The sequence below is a fragment of the Thalassophryne amazonica genome, chromosome 1, assembly GCF_902500255.1.
Source record: "Thalassophryne amazonica chromosome 1, fThaAma1.1, whole genome shotgun sequence".
Taxonomy (NCBI): domain Eukaryota; kingdom Metazoa; phylum Chordata; class Actinopteri; order Batrachoidiformes; family Batrachoididae; genus Thalassophryne; species Thalassophryne amazonica.
In genome coordinates this window covers 17603653-17627273 of record NC_047103.1, presented here as the reverse complement: position 1 = coordinate 17627273, position 23621 = coordinate 17603653, and the positions used below count along the sequence as shown (strand labels likewise).

Below are 23621 nucleotides of genomic sequence, written 5' to 3'. Positions count from 1 at the left end.
ACTCACATCCAGTGGGTATAACACATATAGTAACTTCCTTCAGCTGCTCCCTTGTTTTCACTCTGGGTCAAGGTAGATCTGCATGTTGATTTGGCAGATGTTTCATGCCGGATGGCCTTTTTGACATAACTCCACATTACACAAAGAAATGTGGCAGGAATGAGGTTCGAACCGGTGTCGCAGACCGAACGGTCCGCCCTGCTTCCACTACACATGCGTCATTTCAGAGCTCTGAGACGGAGTCTCTTCACCCAAAGCGATCAGATGAATTAATGGGATTATTAGACATCAGATGACAAGGTAAAACCCCTTAAATCATTCTAAAGTCAGTTGTAAGCAGAAATGAGGCCGTCTTAAGCAGAAACGAGGCAATGCTCTGTAACGCTTTGAAATGACCGACGCGCAGTGAATGCATAAGCTAGCAGCTGGTGTAGCCGCCGCACTCTGATTGCTTCCTCTGTCTTTTATGATGAAATAATGCTGAATTTATGTGGAAATGATTGTTGTACAAAAGCTTCAGATATCTGTCGCCAAGATCAATGATGACTGGAGTGCAGTTTGAAGCAGAAACAAGGTGATAATGTGTGAACCGCGGCTAATTACGCATGCGCAGTGAAGACAGGGCGGACCGATTTTTAGGGAGGACTGTTCGGTCTGCGACACCGGGAACCTTCCACACTGAAACCAAGAGCAGTAACCACTTGACCACCACCCTGCTTGCTGTCATTTGCTTTTGGCCATATACACATCATTTTCTACACATTTCCCATATTTCACATGCACACACCACAAAACTGCACAAGGCAGTGCCACTGTTGGATACAGCTCATTTTTTGTTGGATTGACACCTTTTATTGGAAAACTGTCTGTTTTACACAAGTATTTTAAAATGTCTTCAGTTTAGTTCTATGTTAGAAAGAGACAATCTACATGAAGCCCGTTTCTTTTTCCTTTATTTTGTGCCACCTATGCTCTTCGAAGGGGCGACTGACCCCTCCTGTTTGTCCCCAGACTGAAAGAGGAAAAGGGTCATGATGGAAAAAGGGATGAAGTGGTGTGGGAGGAGGTGGAGAGGAGCGGAGGTTCACCGGAATGGATGGAATAAGAGGAGGCCAGGTCAAAGGAGGCAACTGACGACTTGAGGAGGACAGGGGCGATGAGCCGAGAGAGAAGGGATGAAGGAGGCAGAAAAGTGGAGGGTGAGGGGCTGGAACACAGATGAGGCTTGACGGGGGGAATAGAGGGGGGAGTTGGCCTGACCATTGATGTAGGAGCTGCAGGGTCAAACACAGTGTTGAGAACAGCTGACAGACATACCACATTCCTACAGTATCCACGAAGGCTCGGCAACTCTGTGTGTGTGTGTGTGTGTGTGTGTGTGTGTGTGTGTGTGTGTGTGTGTGTGTGTGTGTGTGTGTGTGTGTGTGTGTGTGTGTGTGTGTGTGTGTGTGTGTGTGTGTCTGTGTGTGTTAAACAAATTCTTGACTTTTTTACTTCTGTCAGCTGGTAGTGGAGAAGGTTATGTGGTCAGCCCCATCTGTCTGTGTGTGTACACGATAACTTAGGGTAGAGCTGGTCAAATTTTGGGGAAGATATAATTGAAAATAGTAGAGAAGCTTGAATCTTCGACTGGACTGGGTTGCTTGACGCGAGGACGTTTCACTTCAAATCGCAGAAGCCTCCTCAGCTAAAATTCTTGCTCTGGTGGTCTGACTTCTGTCTTGACTCTTGTAGAGAAGAATAATCAAGAAGTCACAAAAGCTGGAGTTTTAAACCTGACCAGACCCCTCCTACCGAGAGGCAGACTGCTATAGGCTGGTGACTAAACAATAGCTCTCATTAGCACCTATTGTGCTCTAGTTAGCACCCTCCTAATTTCAGGGCAGTTGTCACTCCTAATGATGGGACGGACCCTCTCATGATGGCTCCCTTGACGACTCTGCTGATGACGTGAATGACTCATTACCATGAACAAAAGACTGAAACTGCTTTGACCTGAGTACCCCATTGTAAACTTCAATCAATCAATCAATTTTTTTTTTATATAGCGCCAAATCACAACAAACAGTTGCCCCAAGGCGCTTTATATTGTAAGGCAAGGCCATACAATAATGATGTAAAACCCCAACGGTCAAAACGACCCCCTGTGAGCAAGCACTTGGCTACAGTGGGAAGGAAAAACTCCCTTTTAACAGGAAGAAACCTCCAGCAGAACCAGGCTCAGGGAGGGGCAGTCTTCTGCTGGGACTGGTTGGGGCTGAGGGAGAGAACCAGGAAAAAGACATGCTGTGGAGGGGAGCAGAGATCGATCACTAATGATTAAATGCAGAGTGGTGCATACAGAGCAAAAAGAGAAAGAAACAGTGCATCATGGGAACCCCCCAGCAGTCTACGTCTATAGCAGCATAACTAAGGGATGGTTCAGGGTCACCTGATCCAGCCCTAACTATAAGCTTTAGCAAAAAGGAAAGTTTTAAGCCTAATCTTAAAAGTAGAGAGGGTGTCTGTCTCCCTGATCTGAATTGGGAGCTGGTTCCACAGGAGAGGAGCCTGAAAGCTGAAGGCTCTGCCTCCCATTCTACTCTTACAAACCCTAGGAACTACAAGTAAGCCTGCAGTCTGAGAGCGAAGCGCTCTATTGGGGTGATATGGTACTACGAGGTCCCTAAGATAAGATGGGACCTGATTATTCAAAACCTTATAAGTAAGAAGAAGAATTTTAAATTCTATTCTAGAATTAACAGGAAGCCAATGAAGAGAGGCCAATATGGGTGAGATATGCTCTCTCCTTCTAGTCCCCGTCAGCACTCTAGCTGCAGCATTTTGAATTAACTGAAGGCTTTTTAGGGAACTTTTAGGACAACCTGATAATAATGAATTACAATAGTCCAGCCTAGAGGAAATAAATGCATGAATTAGTTTTTCAGCATCACTCTGAGACAAGACCTTTCTGATTTTAGAGATATTGCGTAAATGCAAAAAAGCAGTCCTACATATTTGTTTAATATGCGCTTTGAATGACATATCCTGATCAAAAATGACTCCAAGATTTCTCACAGTATTACTAGAGGTCAGGGTAATGCCATCCAGAGTAAGGATCTGGTTAGACACCATGTTTCTAAGATTTGTGGGGCCAAGTACAATAACTTCAGTTTTATCTGAGTTTAAAAGCAGGAAATTAGAGGTCATCCATGTCTTTATGTCTGTAAGACAATCCTGCAGTTTAGCTAATTGGTGTGTGTCCTCTGGCTTCATGGATAGATAAAGCTGGGTATCATCTGCGTAACAATGAAAATTTAAGCAATACCGTCTAATAATACTGCCTAAGGGAAGCATATATAAAGTGAATAAAATTGGTCCTAGCACAGAACCTTGTGGAACTCCATAATTAACTTTAGTCTGTGAAGAAGATTCCCCATTTACATGAACAAATTGTAATCTATTAGACAAATATGATTCAAACCACCGCAGCGCAGTGCCTTTAATACCTATGGCATGCTCTAATCTCTGTAATAAAATTTTATGGTCAACAGTATCAAAAGCAGCACTGAGGTCTAACAGAACAAGCACAGAGATGAGTCCACTGTCCGAGGCCATAAGAAGATCATTTGTAACCTTCACTAATGCTGTTTCTGTACTATGATGAATTCTAAAACCTGACTGAAACTCTTCAAATAGACCATTCCTCTGCAGATGATCAGTTAGCTGTTTTACAACTACCCTTTCAAGAATTTTTGAGAGAAAAGGAAGGTTGGAGATTGGCCTATAATTAGCTAAGATAGCTGGGTCAAGTGATGGCTTTTTAAGTAATGGTTTAATTACTGCCACCTTAAAAGCCTGTGGTACATAGCCAACTAACAAAGATAGATTGATCATATTTAAGATCGAAGCATTAAATAATGGTAGGGCTTCCTTGAGCAGCCTGGTAGGAATGGGGTCTAATAAACATGTTGATGGTTTGGATGAAGTAACTAATGAAAATAACTCAGACAGAACAATCGGAGAGAAAGAGTCTAACCAGATACCGGCATCACTGAAAGCAGCCAAAGATAACGATACGTCTTTGGGATGGTTATGAGTAATTTTTTCTCTAATAGTTAAAATTTTGTTAGCAAAGAAAGTCATGAAGTCATTACTAGTTAAAGTTAATGGAATACTCAGCTCAATAGAGCTCTGACTCTTTGTCAGCCTGGCTACAGTGCTGAAAAGAAACCTGGGGTTGTTCTTATTTTCTTCAATTAGTGATGAGTAGAAAGATGTCCTAGCTTTACGGAGGGCTTTTTTATAGAGCAACAGACTCTTTTTCCAGGCTAAGTGAAGATCTTCTAAATTAGTGAGACGCCATTTCCTCTCCAACGTACGGGTTATCTGCTTTAAGCTACGAGTTTGAGAGTTATACCATGGAGTCAGACACTTCTGATTTAAAGCTCTCTTTTTCAGAGGAGCTACAGCATCCAAAGTTGTCTTCAATGAGGATGTAAAACTATTGACGAGATACTCTATCTCCTTTACAGAGTTTAGGTAGCTACTCTGCACTGTGTTGTTATATGGCATTAGAGAACATAAAGAAGGAATCATATCCTTAAACCTAGTTACAGCGCTTTCTGAAAGACTTCTAGTGTAATGAAACTTATTCCCTACTGCTGGGTAGTCTATCAGAGTAAATGTAAATGTTATTAAAAAATGATCAGACAGAAGGGAGTTTTCAGGGAATACTGTTAAGTCTTCTATTTCCATACCATAAGTCAGAACAAGATCTAAGATATGATTAAAGTGGTGGGTGGACTCATTTACTTTTTGAGCAAAGCCAATAGAGTCTAATAATAGATTAAATGCAGTGTTGAGGCTGTCATTCTCAGCATCTGTGTGGATGTTAAAATCGCCCACTACAATTATCTTGGGATAAAAACTTAGGATAAAGCGTGTCTCAGACCCCCTCCCCGGTTAAGGCTGGGTTTCAAACGTTTCACAAAGAATGCCTCCTTGACCCCTCTCTCAAACCATTTCTTCTCTCTGGCTAATATACTTCTTGATTATTCAAGACAGAAGTCAGACCACCAGAGCAAGAATTTTAGCTGAGGAAGCTTCTGCGATTTGAAGCAAAACGTCCTCGCGTCAAGCAACCCAGACCAGTCGAAGATTCAAGCTTCTCTACTATGGAAACCACGTTGACAACTGAGAGCCTACACAGAAATAATTGAAAATCTTTTACTTTTTCTCTCTCTCTTTGTTTTTTTTTAACCAGTGAAGTTGGGCAGAGGCTGTTTTCGCCACTGTTTGTTTGTTTGTTTGTGAACAGCCTAGAACCCACAAATTATCATATAATATTATAAAATTTTTACACAGGATTCATATCCTGATAGGCAAGAACTGATTCAAATGTCAAGGTCATAGGTCAAAGTCAAGAAAAATATTTGAAAAATTCCTATCCTTTAACATTGAAGGAATTTTAGAAAATTCATAACTCTGTCAAAAAAGATTGAATTGCTTTCATATTTGAGAACGTTATGTAGGATGGTATCCTTTATCGACTGACAAAGTTTGATCCGATGTCGCCGACCAATCGCCCCCCCCCCCCCAAAAAAAATCGGTCCGCCCTGCCTTTCAATGCACATGCATCATTTCTGAACGTCAGCAGCAGTTCACCGCTTATCACCTTGTTTCTGCTTCAAACTGCACTCTAGTCATCATCTGTCTCAGCGACAGATATCTGAAGCTTTTGTACAACAATCATTTCCACATAAATTTAGCATTATTTCCTCATAAAAGACGAGGGAGCGATCAGAGCACCACAGCAGCACGTCTGAGACTGACGTGCTGCTGCACCTATGTCATCTTGGAGTGTCAGTAGCGACTCACTAATTATTGCCTTGTTTCTGCTTAAAACGGCCTTGTTTCTGCTAAAAACTGACTTTAATATGATTTAAGAGGTTTTACTTTGTCATCTGATGGTTAATAATCACATTATTCCCTTTGGTCGCTTTGGGTGTAGAGAGTCGGCCTCATACATGCTGCTATGGTTCCAAATGACATATGCGCAGTGAAGGCAGGATAGACTGATTTTAGGGGGACCAGATTACAGATTACAGATTTTGTGGCCATTTAATAAAACCCCATTTAATGCATATTTTACATTATATCTTTATATATCAATTATTATATCATTATATCAAATGTTTTGCATGAAATAAAAACTGAAATAAAACCTCTCTATTTACGTCTTTTTCAAAACGTTCCGTATCGGCTTTTAAAATTACGTTGTCTCAGCCACCTGTGATTTGACACGTTTCTGCTTTCACTGCGCAGCCTGCGGCTCCGAGTCTGAGCACAGTGTGAAAAAAAATAAACGGTCTGTCTTTTAATCAGACGGGATGTTTTATCCAATGTGAGCGAAAAATCCGTTGTCCAAAATCCGTTATATACGCTGTTTATTACATGGAAAACAATACAAAAACTTTGGGACTTTTTTGTCCGGTAACTGTGAATATCCGGTTTATATGATGACGGTTTAGGTGAGTTTTACTGTACATTGGACTGAACAGTAAATTTACCTCACAAAGCTTTGACGATGAAGTCGCTTCCATCCCACACAACTGACTTTATTTTCCAAAATTTTTCTTCTGTTCGGATCTGAAAGGAATCTGTACATCTTGAAGCCCTTGTTGTGTCTATTTGTGCCTCCAAATGCACAACAACCCGGCATTTTCACTGAATAAATAAATAAAATAGCTGGATTTGCATGCAGACAGATTAACAGCGAACACTATTTTGAACCAAAGATGGCACCAGGAGTCACGTGACCGATTTTTTTTTTTTTTTTTTTTTTCTCTCCGACTCCATGTTGCCACTCTATCGAGGCACACTACAGGTCGTCCTCCTCCTCCCGTGTTTGAGCATAGATCTGTAAAGACCACTAGAGCGGACATCAGCCTCCAGAAAGCTATTTTTTTCTTACAAACTAGGAACCGAGAAGCCAAAATGTTTGTTTAATAGCTGCACATTTAAGAAAATAACGGCACTAATTACATTACACATCACACTACTAGTCAAAAATAAAATAAAATAAAATAAACGTGCTGCAAAGTAAATCCATCTGAAGATAATGACATACATTTAATGAAAAGAGTTTACATTTACACTCATGCCTCATGGTGTTAAACTGTCTGGTCAGCTTTCTGAGGCTCAGAGTAAAAAAAGCACACAACCACAAACCTTGAATCATTCAACGTGTTTTTGTCAAGTAATGACAACATTCATTTTTTCAGATGTGTGACACACTATATTAACTGAAATGGTAATCAGAAATAACCAAATGTGTTTTTTATCAAAAAGACTAAAATGTCTAGACTAAAACCAGACCAGCAGAAATGCATTCAGTTCTCTTTTGGCATTACGAGACTAAACTTAACAAACTTTTAGTCGACTAAAACGTGACTAAATAAAAACAGTAGATGAATGACTACATGAGGCTAAAACTAAAAGGGACATTAAGACGATAAATTAAAAACAGGTGACAAAATTAACACTACCCAGAAGGAACACGAAAATTGTCAACAACATAAATTCCGTACAGTGGAAGAATTGAATCACATTTTTAAAAAATGACTTATTTATTTTTTTAATTAAATGTCTGATCCAGTAATATTTTCCAATGTTAGACTTATACCAATCCGAGATATCACACTGAGACATGCCTAATTTCAACACCTTGGCCTTATGACATCACAAAGAAGCCCCATTTCCACCAAGTGGTCCGAGTCGGTACGTCACAGTGTTTTGTGTGTTTCCACATCCAGATGTAGGTATGGTACCAAAATAATCAGTCTGTACCATACCACTTCTTTGGCACTTTTCCTCTAGGGTCCCAAAATAATGGAACAGTAACAAAATGGAGGCACTAACCCGCTGTTGTACATTGATTGGCTCAGCAGCAAAAGCAAAAGTTGCAGTCCTTATGCGAACAGTAAAGACTGTTTTAAATATTAAAACCATTCGCACACTGAGTAAATATGAAGTCTTGCCTATTATGTTGTTTCAGTCTGATTCATCATCACAGCCTGATGAAAAGGAATCCACATAAAGCGTCCTTATTTTAGAAAGTGACATTTGGAAATACTTTTATTTCCTTGTCATGGTTGAAGAAACACAGCGTTTTTGAAGATGTCCCTCTGTGTTTGTCTGCTCTTGGTTCATTTCTCAGCCTGAAGCAAAGGACACTGGTGCTTTGTCCCACAACAAGAAAATTAACTTATTTTAAAAGTTGAAATAGTCACAGCCCCTCATTCATTCACATCAGCATTTATCACAGCCGTCAGTCGACTCTTCAGCATTTTGCACGTGATGAAAATAGATCCCATGATCCACCAACACAAAAATAATGTAAAGTTTAATTACACTATGTGGAGGTGGTGAGGACGCTCGACAGCTTACACGCTCTTGATGACGTGCATGTCGACATTTACATGTGCTGCCCACCAAACAAAAGGTACTGCTGGCAGTGGAAATGCACGCCAAGCCAGACCTAACCGTTCTGACTCGTACATACCGTGCAGTACCGACTCGGACTGCTCGATGGAAACGAGGCTACAGTATGTGCTGCACAAAAAACTATAGTCTCGACTTTCAAGTCGCTTCACTGCCAGTTATAATACTTGACCATTATTTTCACCGTGGAGGTAATAATGAACACTCAGTGCTATCATTTTGTGTTTCTCAGTTGTTCATAACAAAAATAGATTCCATTTTTATGGCAATACAAACATTCAACAGCCAGTGGAATTGTTAATAATTTAAAGATATTATCCATCTCTGTTCAAAGGATGTGAATAATTTGTTCCAGAATAGGTTTATTCCATCTTAAATCTATGCACGAACTGATATTCTGCTGCTCATTCTTCCATCAGTCATTCATGTCTGATATGATGTAAATCAAATTACTGGACTGTCAATGAAACTAAAAGTAGAGAAAATTTTGAGAATGTTTTATGGGTGTTTTTTGATTTGAGATCTTTAATGTGGGAATACTTTCTGTTTTAGCCCTTATGACAGTTTTATTTATTTATTTTTAACTTACCACATCTTTCACCTTGCTTTTCCTCCTCTTCCAGTGGAAGCAGCGCTGGTAGCGGCAGCAGGGAAAACAGTGGCAGCAGTGGTATTGGCATTCCCATCGCCGTGCCTACACCTTCCATACCAAACTCTGGTCCAGGTGAGCTTTTCGTTCTGCAGCCATGTAATTAGTCAGGTGCTACGTTATGACCACTCATTTTATTTATTTTGTTTTTCTCTTTTTCTGTGTGGTGCCCAACTAGCTTTATGTACTTTATAAATCCTGCAGTCAAAACTGTCCCACCATTACTTACAGAGCTGCTCCAAATAGATTTTCTGCTCTGTGCAGAATTATAATCAGGGGAAAGTGTTAAACATTTATCTATTGATCAATGTTTTTTGTCGGGCCAGTGCCGATCATTGATGATAAGGGAGGCCACTGACTGATATTTGGGACCTGCAGTAAAGAAAATGAAGTACAGAAATTGAAAGAAGAAACTGAAGTAAAGAAAATTTTATATCAGAATTTATAATCACACAAAGTGCAACACAGAACATAATTTAAATGCATTTACATGACTTTAATTATATCAGATTTATTTAATATATCACATGTATTATTATTTACTTTTATCCTGTTTGAAAAATGGAACCCTCATAACATTGAATAAACTTATTGTTATTGTTATTATTACTGTGTTATACACAATGTAAGAGTAGGTGGCGCTGTGCACCTATTTAATCAGTTGCGATTCAACATTAAACACAAAGAAAAGGCTTAATGTTATTTATTCATAAGTTGTAGCTTATATTCAGGTGTTTGAAACAATTCCATTAAACACAGTGTATGATTGTTTAACAGAGTTCAAGTCACTGGCTTTTATACAACAGTCGTCTGAATTTTTTTTCCCCGCTTATTATGTAAAGCAGTGGAGCATACATTCAATGGTACATTGTCATGCTACTTCCAGCAAAGCCTGCCAGAAAAAGCACAACTTGTATTCTCCTCATAGACATAAAACATAATGATTGTTTATTGTAACTTCAGTTATTTCCTTTAAAAAAAAAACCTCTTGTATTGGCTATTTCCTTGAAAATATTTGAAAACTGGTAAGTGTCGTGGCCTGAATAAGTTGTCGCCCACTAAATTTATGAGCATTTTCAGAAGAAACATGGCTGAAAGGTATATTTGTTTATGCACGGGTCTGACCTAATAATACATTAGGTAATTTCTTGACGAGGTGTAAATGAAATGTGCTGTTTGCAGAAGCTGTGTGATACAAAGCCTGATGTTTAGCAGACGGGATTGTACAGGCCCATTGTGTTCACGTCTGATTCTCCGGTTTGCAGTTTAAATAGGCCAAGCTGTTTTAGCGTGGCTGCTTTATAATGGAAACATAAGGCCCATGTACCACTGTGCACAGGCTACACACCGTGATGCATTATCACGTGCACGTGCTTGAGGTAGAGGAGCACTGCTTTTATCACTGACAAATTATTTGAGCTGAACGTAAAATGTTGTTTTAAGTAGCAGCTGTTTTCCGTCCACGTCAGCAAGCTGTCCTTGCACGATGGTTGCCATGGAAACGATCGGTTCACACCCCGGCCAAAAAAGTTTGTGTATGTGCGGGTGTGCATGCATGTGAAGCAGCAAAGTTAGAATGCTGCTTCAGCCTCTGATGTCTGTCAGTGATGTAACACAGCCGTGGAGACATGCACAACACATTTAACGGCTCCTAATGTTAAAATGTAAATACTCCTTTCAGTCCCACTTATGTCCGCTCCGCTGGGGGCCCCTCCACCTCCTCCCCCACCTCCTCTACCTCCACCTGCTCCTTCTCTGGCCGGGCTCGGCCCCCCACTGCCACCACTTATAGGTGAGAGTCGTCGATCTCTGAGGTCACTCGGGTCACATTTTCTGCTAATCGTAACGTCTGCTGGGATCTAATGGTGGAGGTGCTCGGTTTAAGGTGTTTGTGGTTGTCCTCCTGTTAGTTCACACTGCAAGCAAGTCATGAAGAGTTTTATTCTCAGTGGAATCATGTCATAAATTCACTTTGGGGATAATTTAGCCTCACGGTGAAAACTGCACAATACGCAAACTCACTTGTTGCTGTTGGCCTGCTGACAAGGATGCATTGGCATGTACTTCATAAGTGCTAAATGGTAAATGGACTGCATTTATGTAGCGCAGTCTGCATCAGACGCTCAAAGCGCTTTACAATAATGCCTCACATTCACCCTGATGTCAGGGTGCTGCTATACAAGGTACTCACTAAATCAAATCAAATCAATTTTATTTATATAGCGCCAAATCACAACAAACAGTTGCCCCAAGGCGCTTTATATTGTAAGGCAAAGCCATACAATAATTACGGAAAAACCCCAACGGTCAAAACGACCCCCTGTGAGCAAGCACTTGGCAACAGTGGGAAGCAACGGGGAGCAACTAGGGGATTAAGGACCTTGCCCAAGAGCCCTTAGTGATTTTTCCGGTCAGGCTGGGATTTGAACCGAGGATCTCAAGCCCAACACTTAACCACCAGACCATCACCTCCACTGAGTGCTGCTAACAAATAGCACTTACTGTTTTCTGCAATGAGAAATTGCAGAAAAATACTGGTTAGATAGTAATGACTTTCTTCTCCACAGACCTTTCTTTTTTCTTTTTTTTTTTTTTAACAAATCATGACTCATCACTTTTCTGTTTCTCTGTTTTTGGGTGATACCTACAGTCCTGATCAGAAATGGTGATACTCCTATATTTAAAATACAAACTTTAAGAGAGATAAAATAAACAAATAAATGCAAGTTAGCAAATTCTGTTCATTCAAAATATTTTGTAATGTTATTTAACAACAATAAAACACAATGATTTCATGTAGTAAAAAATGAAATTTCTGTATGTATATATATATATATATATATATATATATATATATATATATATATATATATATATATATATATATATATATATATATATATATATATATATATATAAGTAGTACCTTGCCTTTTGCTCTGTGAATGCTGAGATGGGCTTGAGCAGGGCTGTGACCCTTAATTGTAATAGGTGTATGTAGAAAATGAATGAATGCTTGTGTGTGTGTGTGTGTGTGTGTGTGTGTGTGTGTGTGTGTGTATATATATATATATATATATATATATATTCAAATAGAAAAAAAAAAAAAGAACAATTCCACAAACAAACACAGACAAAACTAGTGAGTCCGAAAGGGTGTGGGCTGAAGCAAAGCTTATTAGCACCCACCCCTGCTCGTACAAGTCCAACAATTCTTATCAGTCATATTTACATAAATACAAATTCACTACTACATGTCGACACACAGACATACACATCAATATGTATGTCTGTGTGTCGGCACACACACACACACACACATATATATATATATATATATATATATATATATATATATATATATATATATATATATATATATATATATATATATATATGAGATGAATACATGAATGTGTAAATTGTATTTCATTATTATTTCATCATTGTGCCATACATAGGCATTTTTGTTCTGTTGTTGTTCAGTAACTTAGGATAATTTTCACCAAAAAATATTCTGTTTGCACCAAATATAATATCATATAATAAATTCTGTATCGAAAATATAGGCACACCAATCATTCAGACCAGGGCCGCACAACATTTCTGTGTACATCTCTCTCTGTCTTTCTCTCTTTCTCTTTGTCTGTAGGTAGGTAAATTATTTTCAGCCAACAAACCCACAATAAAATTCTCCTCATCCAGTAGAATATGAATGGAGGTGACGCTGTCCTCACATCACATTAACCAGGTCTTTAAAGTTGCATAAGCTTAGAACTGACTCGCTTCTAAATGTCTTTGTTATAAGACATCATCAATCATGTCTTTTTCCTGATTCTCTCCCTCAGCCCCAACCAGTCCCAGCAGAAGACTGCCCCTCCCTGAGCCTGGTTCTGCTGGAGGTTTCTTCCTGTTAAAAGGGAGTTTTTCCTTCCCACTGTCGTCAAGTGCTTGCTCACAGGGGGTCGTTTTGACCATTGGGGTTTTTCCGTAATTTTTGTATGGCTTTGCCTTACAATATAAAGCGCCTTGGGGCAACTGTTTGTTGTGATTTGGCGCTATATAAATAAAATTGATTTGATTTGATTTAAGACAATTTACAAACCAAATATTGATAATTTATTAAATATTTGCAAATATTTGCAATTATCCTGAAAATGTCACCTGTAGCTGATACTGAATCTTAATAGTAGAATTAGTGTTAAGTGCTCTGTTTTGCTGTTGTATCATTTTTTTCTCAAAAATGTATGCTGAAAAACCACTTTAAATGTATGTATTCTGCGTTTCCCTCACAGTTTGCAGAAGATGGGCGGAACTGTGGCTCCTTAAGTGAAAATGGCGTCAATCAAGAATTGAAAATCTTTTCACTGCCACGTTTTCAGTCGATGCACTCCTCGTCAATTTGCCCCGCTGTCAATAACTTGTTGCTCATGTTGCTTGCAGTGTGAACAGATGGGGACACACTTGGAAACACAGTAATTTGCAGAACAGTATTTGCATGTGTGCATTTGGTTATGAAGGAGGTGCTGTTCTCCCCCTTTTTCAATGCAGCGGCATCATCCTGTATTCTCATTGGTGGAGATCCTCTGCTTCTTTTGTCTTTACTGTTTGTCTTTTTTTTTAATTACAAAAGCTATAAATCATATTTTTGGCTAAGTTTCAAAACCAGCAATAATGACCAGCATCACAGTGTTTTTTTTTTTTTCTCCCAGGAAAAGATAGTTGAGGTGTAGATTTGTAAATTGTAAATTTTAAAGTAGAAAATGGCAGCTGTGGCCTTGATGGCCACCAGACCTAAGAAACAGACAATCAAGCTACTTTCAAATGACATATAACTTCAACCACACCTGCTCCATATTTTCATCATGCAACAAGCTCAGATATGTCCCACAAGTGGCAGGCAAATAGATGTTAAAAACCATAAGTAAAACAAAGTTGCTTTCACAAACTTTCAATCTGTTTATAGTCATCATATGCCTTTTTAATTGGGAAACTTCCAAGATGATAACATTTATTGTTTTTGAGTTAACATGTTCACAGACTGGGTGAGATGAATGCATTTATTTATCTATTCACTCACTGCATTGTGGAATCCTGGAGCTGTGAAAGTGTGTCACTGACCACATTTATTGAAGCACTTTGGATTAACACCTGGGAGAAATGCTGTGCTGCTGACATTAATACTTTTTTCCAATCATTTGGCAAAGTTACATAATGGTTTCATTTTTAGCTCCTCTGCTTTTTCACCCTCCAAAATTTCTAAACTTAAACTTGTTTTAATTATTTGCGCAAATCCAAACCACTGCACATGGGAATCTTTTCTGTTGAGAAAGTGAAGCATGAAACAGTGATCCAGTGCTTCTTTCTAAGAGCCTCACAAACGGCTCCTAATGTGATTTCTGGGTAACGCAGTCCAGAAATTGAGACAAACTGGTTATTTTCTGCACCATTTGATATTGCCTAATGCAGCTTGTTGATGCTGAATCAGTGAGTGATACTGACTTTACTGTTAGCGCTGTGAGGCTGAAGCTCAGAGGTTCTCAACACTGGGTCACAGACTGTTACTGTACACCTCTTCACCCCCTAAGAAGCCGCATTTTGCCCAATTTCCAAAATTTTGAACTTATTAAATTAGAAAATGAAATCTGTGCATCCAAAGGTGAGTGTGCAGCAAGCACCCATTTAGCCACTTTGTTACTATTACTAGCTGGTCTGGAAAAAGGAGTAAACTGAATTCATTGCATTCTTTTATTTATACAGTTATTTATTTTTACCAGAGCTGGATTCTCGGCCATGAGACAGAACATCTACATAAACTACAGCTTCATTGTATTTAGGATGCAGATGATTAAATCCATAAGAAATTTCAATGTTTGTGTCCTGATATGGAATTGGAAACTGTTTTCAACAGATGTAGCTAGAGTTGTGACAAAGTATTTTTAACATTTTTGTTTTATGTAATTTTTAAGTTTCTCTCTCACTTTCCTGTCTTTTACACACACACACACACACACACACACACACACACACACACACACACACACACACATATATATATATATATATATATATATATATATATATATATATATATATATATATATATATATATATATATATATTTACAGATTTTTGCAAACTTTTTAAAAATGTATAAAAAAAATAAGAAATCACATTACATAAGTATTCACTGCCTTTGCCATGAAATTCAGAATTGCGCTCAGGTGCATCCGGTTTCCACTGATCATCCTTGATGTTTCTATAGCTTAATTGGAGTCCACCTGGGGTAAATTCAGTTGATTGGACATGATTTGGAAAGTCACACACCTGTCTACATATGAGGGTAGGCTGAAAAGTTCTAAGGCTCACTATGATGCAGTTAATGCATTAACTGTATCATAGTGAGCCTTAGAACTTTTCAGCCTACCGTCATATAAGGTCCCACAGTAGACATGTTGCCACAAAGCAAGCATGAAGTCAAAGGAATTGTTTGTAGACCTCCGAGACAGGATTGTCTTGAGGGAAAATCTGGGGAAGGGTACAGAAATATTTCTGCTGCTTTGAAGGTCCCAATGAGCACAGTGGCCTCCATCATCTGTGAATGGAAGAAGTTCAGATCCACCATGACTCTTCCTAGAGCTGGCCGCCCGTCTAAACTGAGCGATCGGGGTGACAAAGAAACTGATGGTCACTCTGTCAGAGCTCCAGCATTCCTCTGTGGAGAGAGGAGAACCTTCCAGAAGGACAACCATCTCTGCAGCAATCCACCAATCAGGCCTGTATGATAGAGTGGCCAGACAGAAGCCACTCCTTAGTAAAAGGCACATAGCAGCTGACCTGGAGTTTGCCAAAAGACACCTGAAGGACTCTCAGACCAGGAGAAACAAAATTCTCTGGTCTGGTCACTCTTTGGTGTGAATGCCAGGTGTCATGTTTGGCAGAAACCAGGCACCATCCCTACAGTGAAGCATGGTGGTGGCAGCATCATGCTGTGGGGATGTTTTTCAACGGCAGGAACTGGGAGACTAGTCAGGATTGAGGGAAAGATGAATGCAGCAAAAAAATGTATTTACTCCATTTTGGAGTAAGTCTGCAACATAACAAAATGTGGAAAAAGTGAAGCGCTGTGAATACTTTCCAGAGGCACCGTATTTCTATCTGTTAAACTGAAACATTTTAAACTTAGAATATTTTATTAATTTAAGATGTAAAGGAAGAGTATGTTAAAAGTGTGTTGGAGGTTAAGCGAGTGTCTGACAGGGTGATGAGTATGAAGTTGGAAATTGAAGGGGTGATGATGAATATCATCAGTGCATATGCCCCACAGGTAGGATGTGAGATAAAGGAGAAAGAAGATTTCTGGAGTGTGTTAGATGAGGTGGTGGAGAGTGTGCCCAAGCATGAAAGAGTGGTGATAGGAGCAGACTTCAATGGGCATGTTGGTGAAGGGAACAGAGGTGATGAGGAAGTAATGGGTAGATATGGTATCAAGGATAGGAATGGGGAAGGACAGATGGTAGTTGATTTTGCAAAAAGGATGGAAATGGCTGTGGTGAATGCCTACTTTAAGAAAAGGGAGGAGCACAGGGTAACATATAAGAGTGGAGGAAGGTGCACACAGGTGGACTACATTCTTTATAGGAGATGCAAGCTAAAAGAAATCACAGACTGTAAGGTGGTAGCAGGAGAGAGTGTCACTAGACAGCATAGGATGGTTGTTTGTAGGATGACTTTAGAGGTAAAGAAGAAGAAGAGAGTGAGAGCTCAACAAAGAATCAGATGGTGGAAGCTGAAGGAGGAAGACTGTTGTGTGAAATTTAGCGAGCAGGTGAGAGAAGCACTAGTTGGAGGGGAAGCAATTTTGGACAACTGGAAAAGTACTGCAGATGTGGTGAGGGAGACAGCTAGGGCAGTACTTCGTATGACATCTGGACAGTGGAAGGAAGACGAGGAGACTTGGTGGTGGAATGAAGAGGTCCAGGAAAGCATAAGGAGAAAGAGGTTGGCGAAAAAGTTTTGGGATAGTCAGAGAGATGAAGAAAGTAGACAGGAGTACAAGGAGATGCGGCGTAAGGCGAGAAGAGAAGTGGTAAAAGCAAAGGAAAAGGCATATTGCGAGCTGTACAAGAAGTTGAATAGTAAGGAAGGAGAAAAGGACTTGTACCGATTGGCCAGACAAAGGGACAGAGCTGGAAAGGATGTGCAGCAGGTTAGGGTGGTAAAAGATGCACATGATAATGTGTTGACAAGTGAGGAGTGTGTGCTGAGAAGGTGGAGGAAATATTTTGAAGAGTTGATGAATAAAGAAAATGAGCGAGAGAAAAGGCTGGATGATGTGGTGAGAGTAAATCAGGAAGTACAAGAGATTAGCAAGGAAGAAGTGAGGGCTGCTATGAAGAGGATGAAGAGTGGAAAGGCAGTTGGTCCAGATGACATTCCAATGGAGGCATGGAAATGTCTAGGAGAGATGGCAGTAGAGTTTCTAACCAGATTGTTTAATAAAATCTTGGAAAGTGAGAGGATGCCTGAGGAGTGGAGACGAAGTGTGCTGGTTCCTATTTTCAAGAACAAGGGTGATGTGCAGAGCTGCAGTAACTACAGAGGCATAAAGCTGATCAGCCACAGCATGAAGTTATGGGAAAGAGTAGTAGAAGCTAGGCTTAGAAAACAGGTGAAGGTCTGTGAGCAGCAATATGGATTCATGCCGAGAAAGAGCACTACATATGCAGTGTTTGCTCTGAGAATACTGTTGGAAAAGTACAGAGGACAGAAAGAGTTACATTGTGTGTTTGTGGACTTAGAAAAAGCTTATGATAGGGTGCCAAGAGAAGAGTTGTGGCATTGTATGAGGAAGTCTGGAGTGGCAGAGAAGTATGTTAGGGTAGTGCAGGACATGTACAAGAATAGTGTGACAGTGGTGAGATGCGCAGTCAGAATGACAGACTCATTCAAGGTGGAGGTGGGATTACACCAAGGATCAGCTCTGAGTCCTTTCTTGTTTGCAGTGGTGATGGACAGGTTGACAGATGAGATCAAACAGGAGTCCCCATGGACTATGATGTTTGCAGATGACATTGTGATCTGTAGTGAGAGTAGAGAGCAAGTTGAGTCTAGTCTGGAGAAGTGGAGATATGCTTTGGAGAGAAGGGGAATGAAAGTCAGTAGAAGCAAGACTGAGTACATGTGTGTGAATGAGTGAATGAGTGGGAGCCCAGTGGAATAGTGCAGTTACAAGGAGTGGAAGTGGTGAAAGTAGATGAGTTTACATATTTGGGGTCAACTGTTCAAAGTAATGGAGAGTGTGGTAGAGAGGTGAAGAAGAGAGTGCAGGCAGGGTGGAGTGGGTGGAGAAAGGTGGCAGGAGTGATTTGTGACCGAAAAATATCAGCAAGAGTGAAGGGGAAAGTTTACAAAACAGTAGTGAGACCAGCTATGTTGTATGGTTTAGAGACAGTGGCACTAACAAAAAGACAGGAGGCAGAGCTGGAGGTGGCAGAGCTGAAGATGTTGAGATTCTCTTTGGGAGTGACAAGAATGGACAAGATTAGGAATGAACATATCAGAGGGACAGCTCAGGTGGGATGATTTGGAGACAAAGTCAGAGAGGCGAGATTGAGATGGTTTGGACATGTGCAGAGGAGGGACCCAGGGTATATAGGGAGAAGGATGCTGAAGATGGAGCCACCAGGCAGGAGGAGAAGAGGGAGACCAAAGAGGAGGTTCATGGATGTGCTGAGAGAGGACATGCAGGTGGTTGGTGTGACAGAAGAAGATATAGAGGACAGGGTGAGATGGAAACGATTGATCTGCTGTGGCGACCCCTAACGGGAACAGCCGAAAGACAAAGAAGAATACTCATGGACCACCAGCTGTCTATTGAGAAACACTGGTTTCATGTTACCACGGCTAACTTTTGAATTGGCGGTTTTAAAACCTAACTTTGCTGTGTGCACTATTACTTGAATCTAAGGGGACTGGAAAAAGTTGTGAAGAGGGATTTAATTTCACCATTCTAGGTGTATGGTTTAGAATGTAGCTGCCGGCGGTGCACTGTATCTGCTTATTGTATATATTTGCCTCCAGAGCCTTTTAAGGAAGAGCTGTTGGGTTATTTTAAGAAGAGTTGGAATAAAACATACTGGATGTTTGACATTTACCCACTTTGATGTTTTATCTGTTTATCCCGGTGACTTGTTCAGTACTTTCAGTTCTTTATGCGTCTTTGGTAAATTGTGTGTTTAACACCCCGCCTACACAACGGACTGTCAGAAATGTTTTCAGAACTGTCTGTTCCAAGAACCCACAAAGGTTTAGAACCCCCGGGGTGTGATTACTGTGCATGGATGTGCAGTTTGCCTTGATTTAAGGGACTCCAACAAGACGATCATTTGAAACATCAGTGGAGTCTTTCAGCTATAGTTTTGTCAGTGACAATGTGAAGTGTGTGTGCGCGTGTGCTCCTGTGTTCTGGTGAATCTGAACTTCCTCTTGTTCCACCCATTCCTGTCTCAGAGTAAGGATTCCCGGGAGAATGACAGAAATGGAAATGCAGAAGAAAAGTATAAGAATGATTCCTAAGTCAACCTCAAATGTAATATTCAAACTCTGTTATGAATTTGTGTTCGGGCTCTAAACAACCGGCGTTTCTAATCACGTCTTTGGAGTCGGTACTTTTTATGTTGAACCCTGTATAATCCAGTGTGTGCTGTCACTGTCTCTGCTCCCTGAATCATTTCCCACAGTTTTCCATTGTTCTCTTTCCACACCATCCAGTGGCATGCAGAGCTTCATCAGGTCTGCTGTTTGGTTAGACTCTCTTCAAGATGTAGTCCTTTTTGATTATCCACAAAATTGACAAAATTTGTTTGGCGCAGAAATGTGTTTTTATGGCAAAACAGTTTATTTATGGGGTATATTGTAAAATGGCAGCTAAAATAAATACTTTACCAGCCATAAAAGCTGGTAAAGTATTTATTTTGGGGGGATTTCACAGCAAATATAGTGAATTAAGTTGCACATGAGCAACATTTGAAGTTCATGATGCACTCAGCTGAAACTTTTAAAATAACTCTCCTTACTGAGTCATTTTGATAAACCAAGAAAAAACATAGTTGCATTTAATGTTCATCTTGAACACTGATGCAGCAGACCTGTGTGAGCATAGTCTCCGTCTTGCAGATATCCAAGCAAAATCTTTGTGTGAAATAAATATTATCCATATTTATGATCGCCTGCAGTACATTTACTGAGAGTGTCCGTTGCATTCTTTCTCCAATTTTTTTTTTTTGGGGGGGGGGGCTTTCTATCAGAACTGAAGGTGTACTGCATTTTTTTCTGCCTACCACATTTGCAGATCAAGATTCAGGAAAACCTCCATGTTATGTATGACTTCAACACAGAAATTGTCATAGCATCTTATTGCTGTATTTTAACCCATGTGGGTCAAAATCCTAAATTGTTTCCAGACGAGGCAAATTCTGATGACATTGGTGATGTACAGTTGTATGTAAAAGTTTGGGCACCACTGATGATTTTCATGATTTTCCTTTATAAATCATTGGTTGTTTGGATCAGCAATTTCAGTTAAATATATCATATTGCAGACAAACACAGTGATATTTGAAAAGTGAAATGAAGTTTATAGGATTTACAGAAAGTGTGCAGTAATTCTTTAAACAAAATTAGGCAGGTGCATCAATTTGGGCACCGTAACAGAAAAAATACATCAATATTTAGTAGATCCTCCTTTTGCAGAAATAGCAGCCTCTAAACGCTTCCTATAGCTTCCAGTGAGAGTCTGGATTGTGGTTGAAGGTATTTTGGACCATTCTTCTGTACAAAACATCTCAGGTTTGTTTGTGTCCGAGCGTTGGACAGCCCGCTTAAAATCACACCACAGATTTTCAATAATATTCATGTCTGGGGACTGAGATGGCCATTCCAAAACGTTGTACTTGTTCCTCTGCATGAATGCCTTAGTAGATTTTGAGCAGTGTTTAGGGTCATTGTCTTGTTGAAGGATCCAGCCCCGGTGCAACTTCAACTTTGTCACTGATTCATGAACATTGTTCTCAAGAATCTGTTGATATTGACTGGAATCCATGTGACCCTCAACTTTAATAAGATTCTCAATACCTGCACTGGCCACACAGCCCCACAGCATGATGGAACCACCTCCAAATTTTACTGTAGGTAACAAGTGTTTTTCTTGGAATGCTGTGTTCTTTTTCAGCCATGCATACCGCCCCTTGTTATGTCCAAATAACTCAATTTTAGTTTAATCAGTCCACAGCACCAAAATGAAGCTGGCTTGTCCAGATGTGCTTTAGCATACCTCAAGTCGACTCTGTTTGTGGCGTGTATGCAGAAAAGGCATCCTTTGCATTACAGCATCATACAGCATTTCTTTGTGCAAAGTGCGCTTTATAGTTGAATGATGCACAGAGACACTATCTGCAGCAAGATCAAGATTGTAAGTCTTTAGAGCAGGTCTGTGGGTTGACTATGACTGTTCTCACCATCCTTTGCTTCAGCTTATTTGGGATTTTTCTTGGCCTGCCACTTTGGGCCTTAACTAGTACTGTGCCTGTGGTCTTCCATTTCCTCACTATGTTCTTGCTGATTGATGTTCGGGGTTCTTTGTTTCCTCTAAGTAACCCTTTTCACTCTTTGCTCCCTGTCCTCCCCTTCTTTCCTTGTCTTTGGGTGATTCCAGCGGTGGCCCCTGGACCTGGTCTAGGCCCCGCTCCAGTGTCCCAGTTTGGAACCATGTCGCGGCAGATTTCACGGCACAACCCTTCCAACTCATCTGTCTCTATGGTTTCGGCCACGGGCACCTACCGCCGGGCGCCTTCTGTCAGTTCCCAGTTCTCCTTGCAGCAGCAGCAGCCTCATATTAACGGAGGCACTCCTGGTTACAGCCAGAACTCAAGTAAGACCCGTCTGTCTGCAGCTCCATCCTGGTTTTTAGGTGCTAGACTCTCACTAAGGTGTGTAGTGCCACATTCCTACATCATTTTCCCCACACATACATGTGCTAAATCATTATAGCCAAGCATCACTTTTTCATATTTGCAACCAACAGTGTCTTCTGAAGATGGAGCTTGTTTTTAACCTGACAGCATTACTGATCTTTTTATCGAACTGTCCGTAGTCTTCTGTTTTAATGTCTAACTCTGCTGTCCAGTAGGTACAACACAATCGATGTCTGCTAACTGCCCCATGAACAGCAAACACATGATTTGAAATTTCCTTGTTTATACATTTAGAATATTGGGACACTGACAAAGATTATTTTAGCTGTCTAAAAAAACTCTTTAAGTTGGAAACCAACAAAATCATACTGCACAGTGTCAGCTTTAATTTAAAGGGAGCTACATGTAAAGTTGTAAATGTTACTGCCCATAAAAGATCCATAACTAATTGGACAATTGTATTTGTACCTTTTTGACATTTAAAATTGAAGGTTTTGGCTCCATTAACACACAGTCTGTGAAGCTTGTGTACTTCTGTAGGCTGAGTTCAGTAATCTCATATGGTGGTAAACAATGCCTCCTTCTGGACATCAGTAGAAATAAATTCTCCTGGATTGATGAGAAGCAAATGTTTGGCAGAAATTAGATGTAATCTGTCCATTTATCTTCTGGCTTCAGTGGAAGACACACCATAGTCATGGAGGACAAACTGAAGCTAATGATTAACTTTAGTTGTGAATCTGTTTGAAAATGGAACTTTTTTTACCACATTATTCTGATATGTTTTTGTGCTTTAAATGTTAATTTGATATAGGCAGTTTGTCCATTCCTACACAATTGTTCATTCATGTGAATTTATCTAGACCAGTGTTTCCCAGTCGTGGTCCTCGGGTCCCAAAGTACTGCACATTTGTCCCTGATTTAGTCAGAGCAGATCAGCTCGGTCAGGTTGAACAATGGAATTCTCCTGATTTGGCTCATTGTGTGCGGTTAGGGAAAGGAGAAATGGAAAATGCACAGTACTTTGGTTGCCATAGACCAGATTGGGAAACACTGGAGTCTATACCCAAGAAACCTACCCTGTCCGCAGATTTCCCCCAAAGTGCACTTTGAAATATGTTGGTCAGAATGAGTAGCATTGATTTTTACTGGCATATTTCAGAATTAAAATTTGTATCATCAGAATATTTAATAAAATGTCCGGTGTTCCTGAATATTATTGAAGGGATAAGATTTCAAAATCACTGAATGTGTGTTGGACTTTTTTTTTTTGTTTTTTTTTGTTTTTTAACATCCTCACTAAGAAATACAAGCAGTATGGTCATGTGTGGGGAAGATGTGAGGGAAGACACCAAGACATATGGTGTCAGATTAGTGACAAAAGCACTCATGCGATAAAACATGAATTCAAGCATATTATATTATTTCACATGCGTAGATATTAACTGCAAGCGCGCAAATTATCTCTGCGCACGCGTGCTTTCAAATGACACTGTTCCCCAAACGAGAATAAA

General features: G+C 40.0%; 1 protein-coding gene across 6 annotated transcripts in view; it reads left to right on the top strand.

Annotated features, from left to right (window-relative positions):
* The window catches only part of abi1a (abl-interactor 1a), a 123856-nt gene that overhangs the window by 90763 nt on the left and 9472 nt on the right, over positions 1-23621 (top strand). For 3 of the 6 annotated variants that reach the window (XM_034166476.1, XM_034166484.1, XM_034166469.1), the window contains 3 exons: positions 9108-9208; positions 10815-10925; positions 21849-22064. In XM_034166476.1, coding sequence (XP_034022367.1) covers positions 9108-9208; positions 10815-10925; positions 21849-22064 — 428 coding nt within the window. The remainder of the gene's footprint in view (positions 1-9107; positions 9209-10814; positions 10926-21848; positions 22065-23621) is intronic. The other 3 variants (XM_034166496.1, XM_034166491.1, XM_034166506.1) reach the window with 2 other exon arrangements.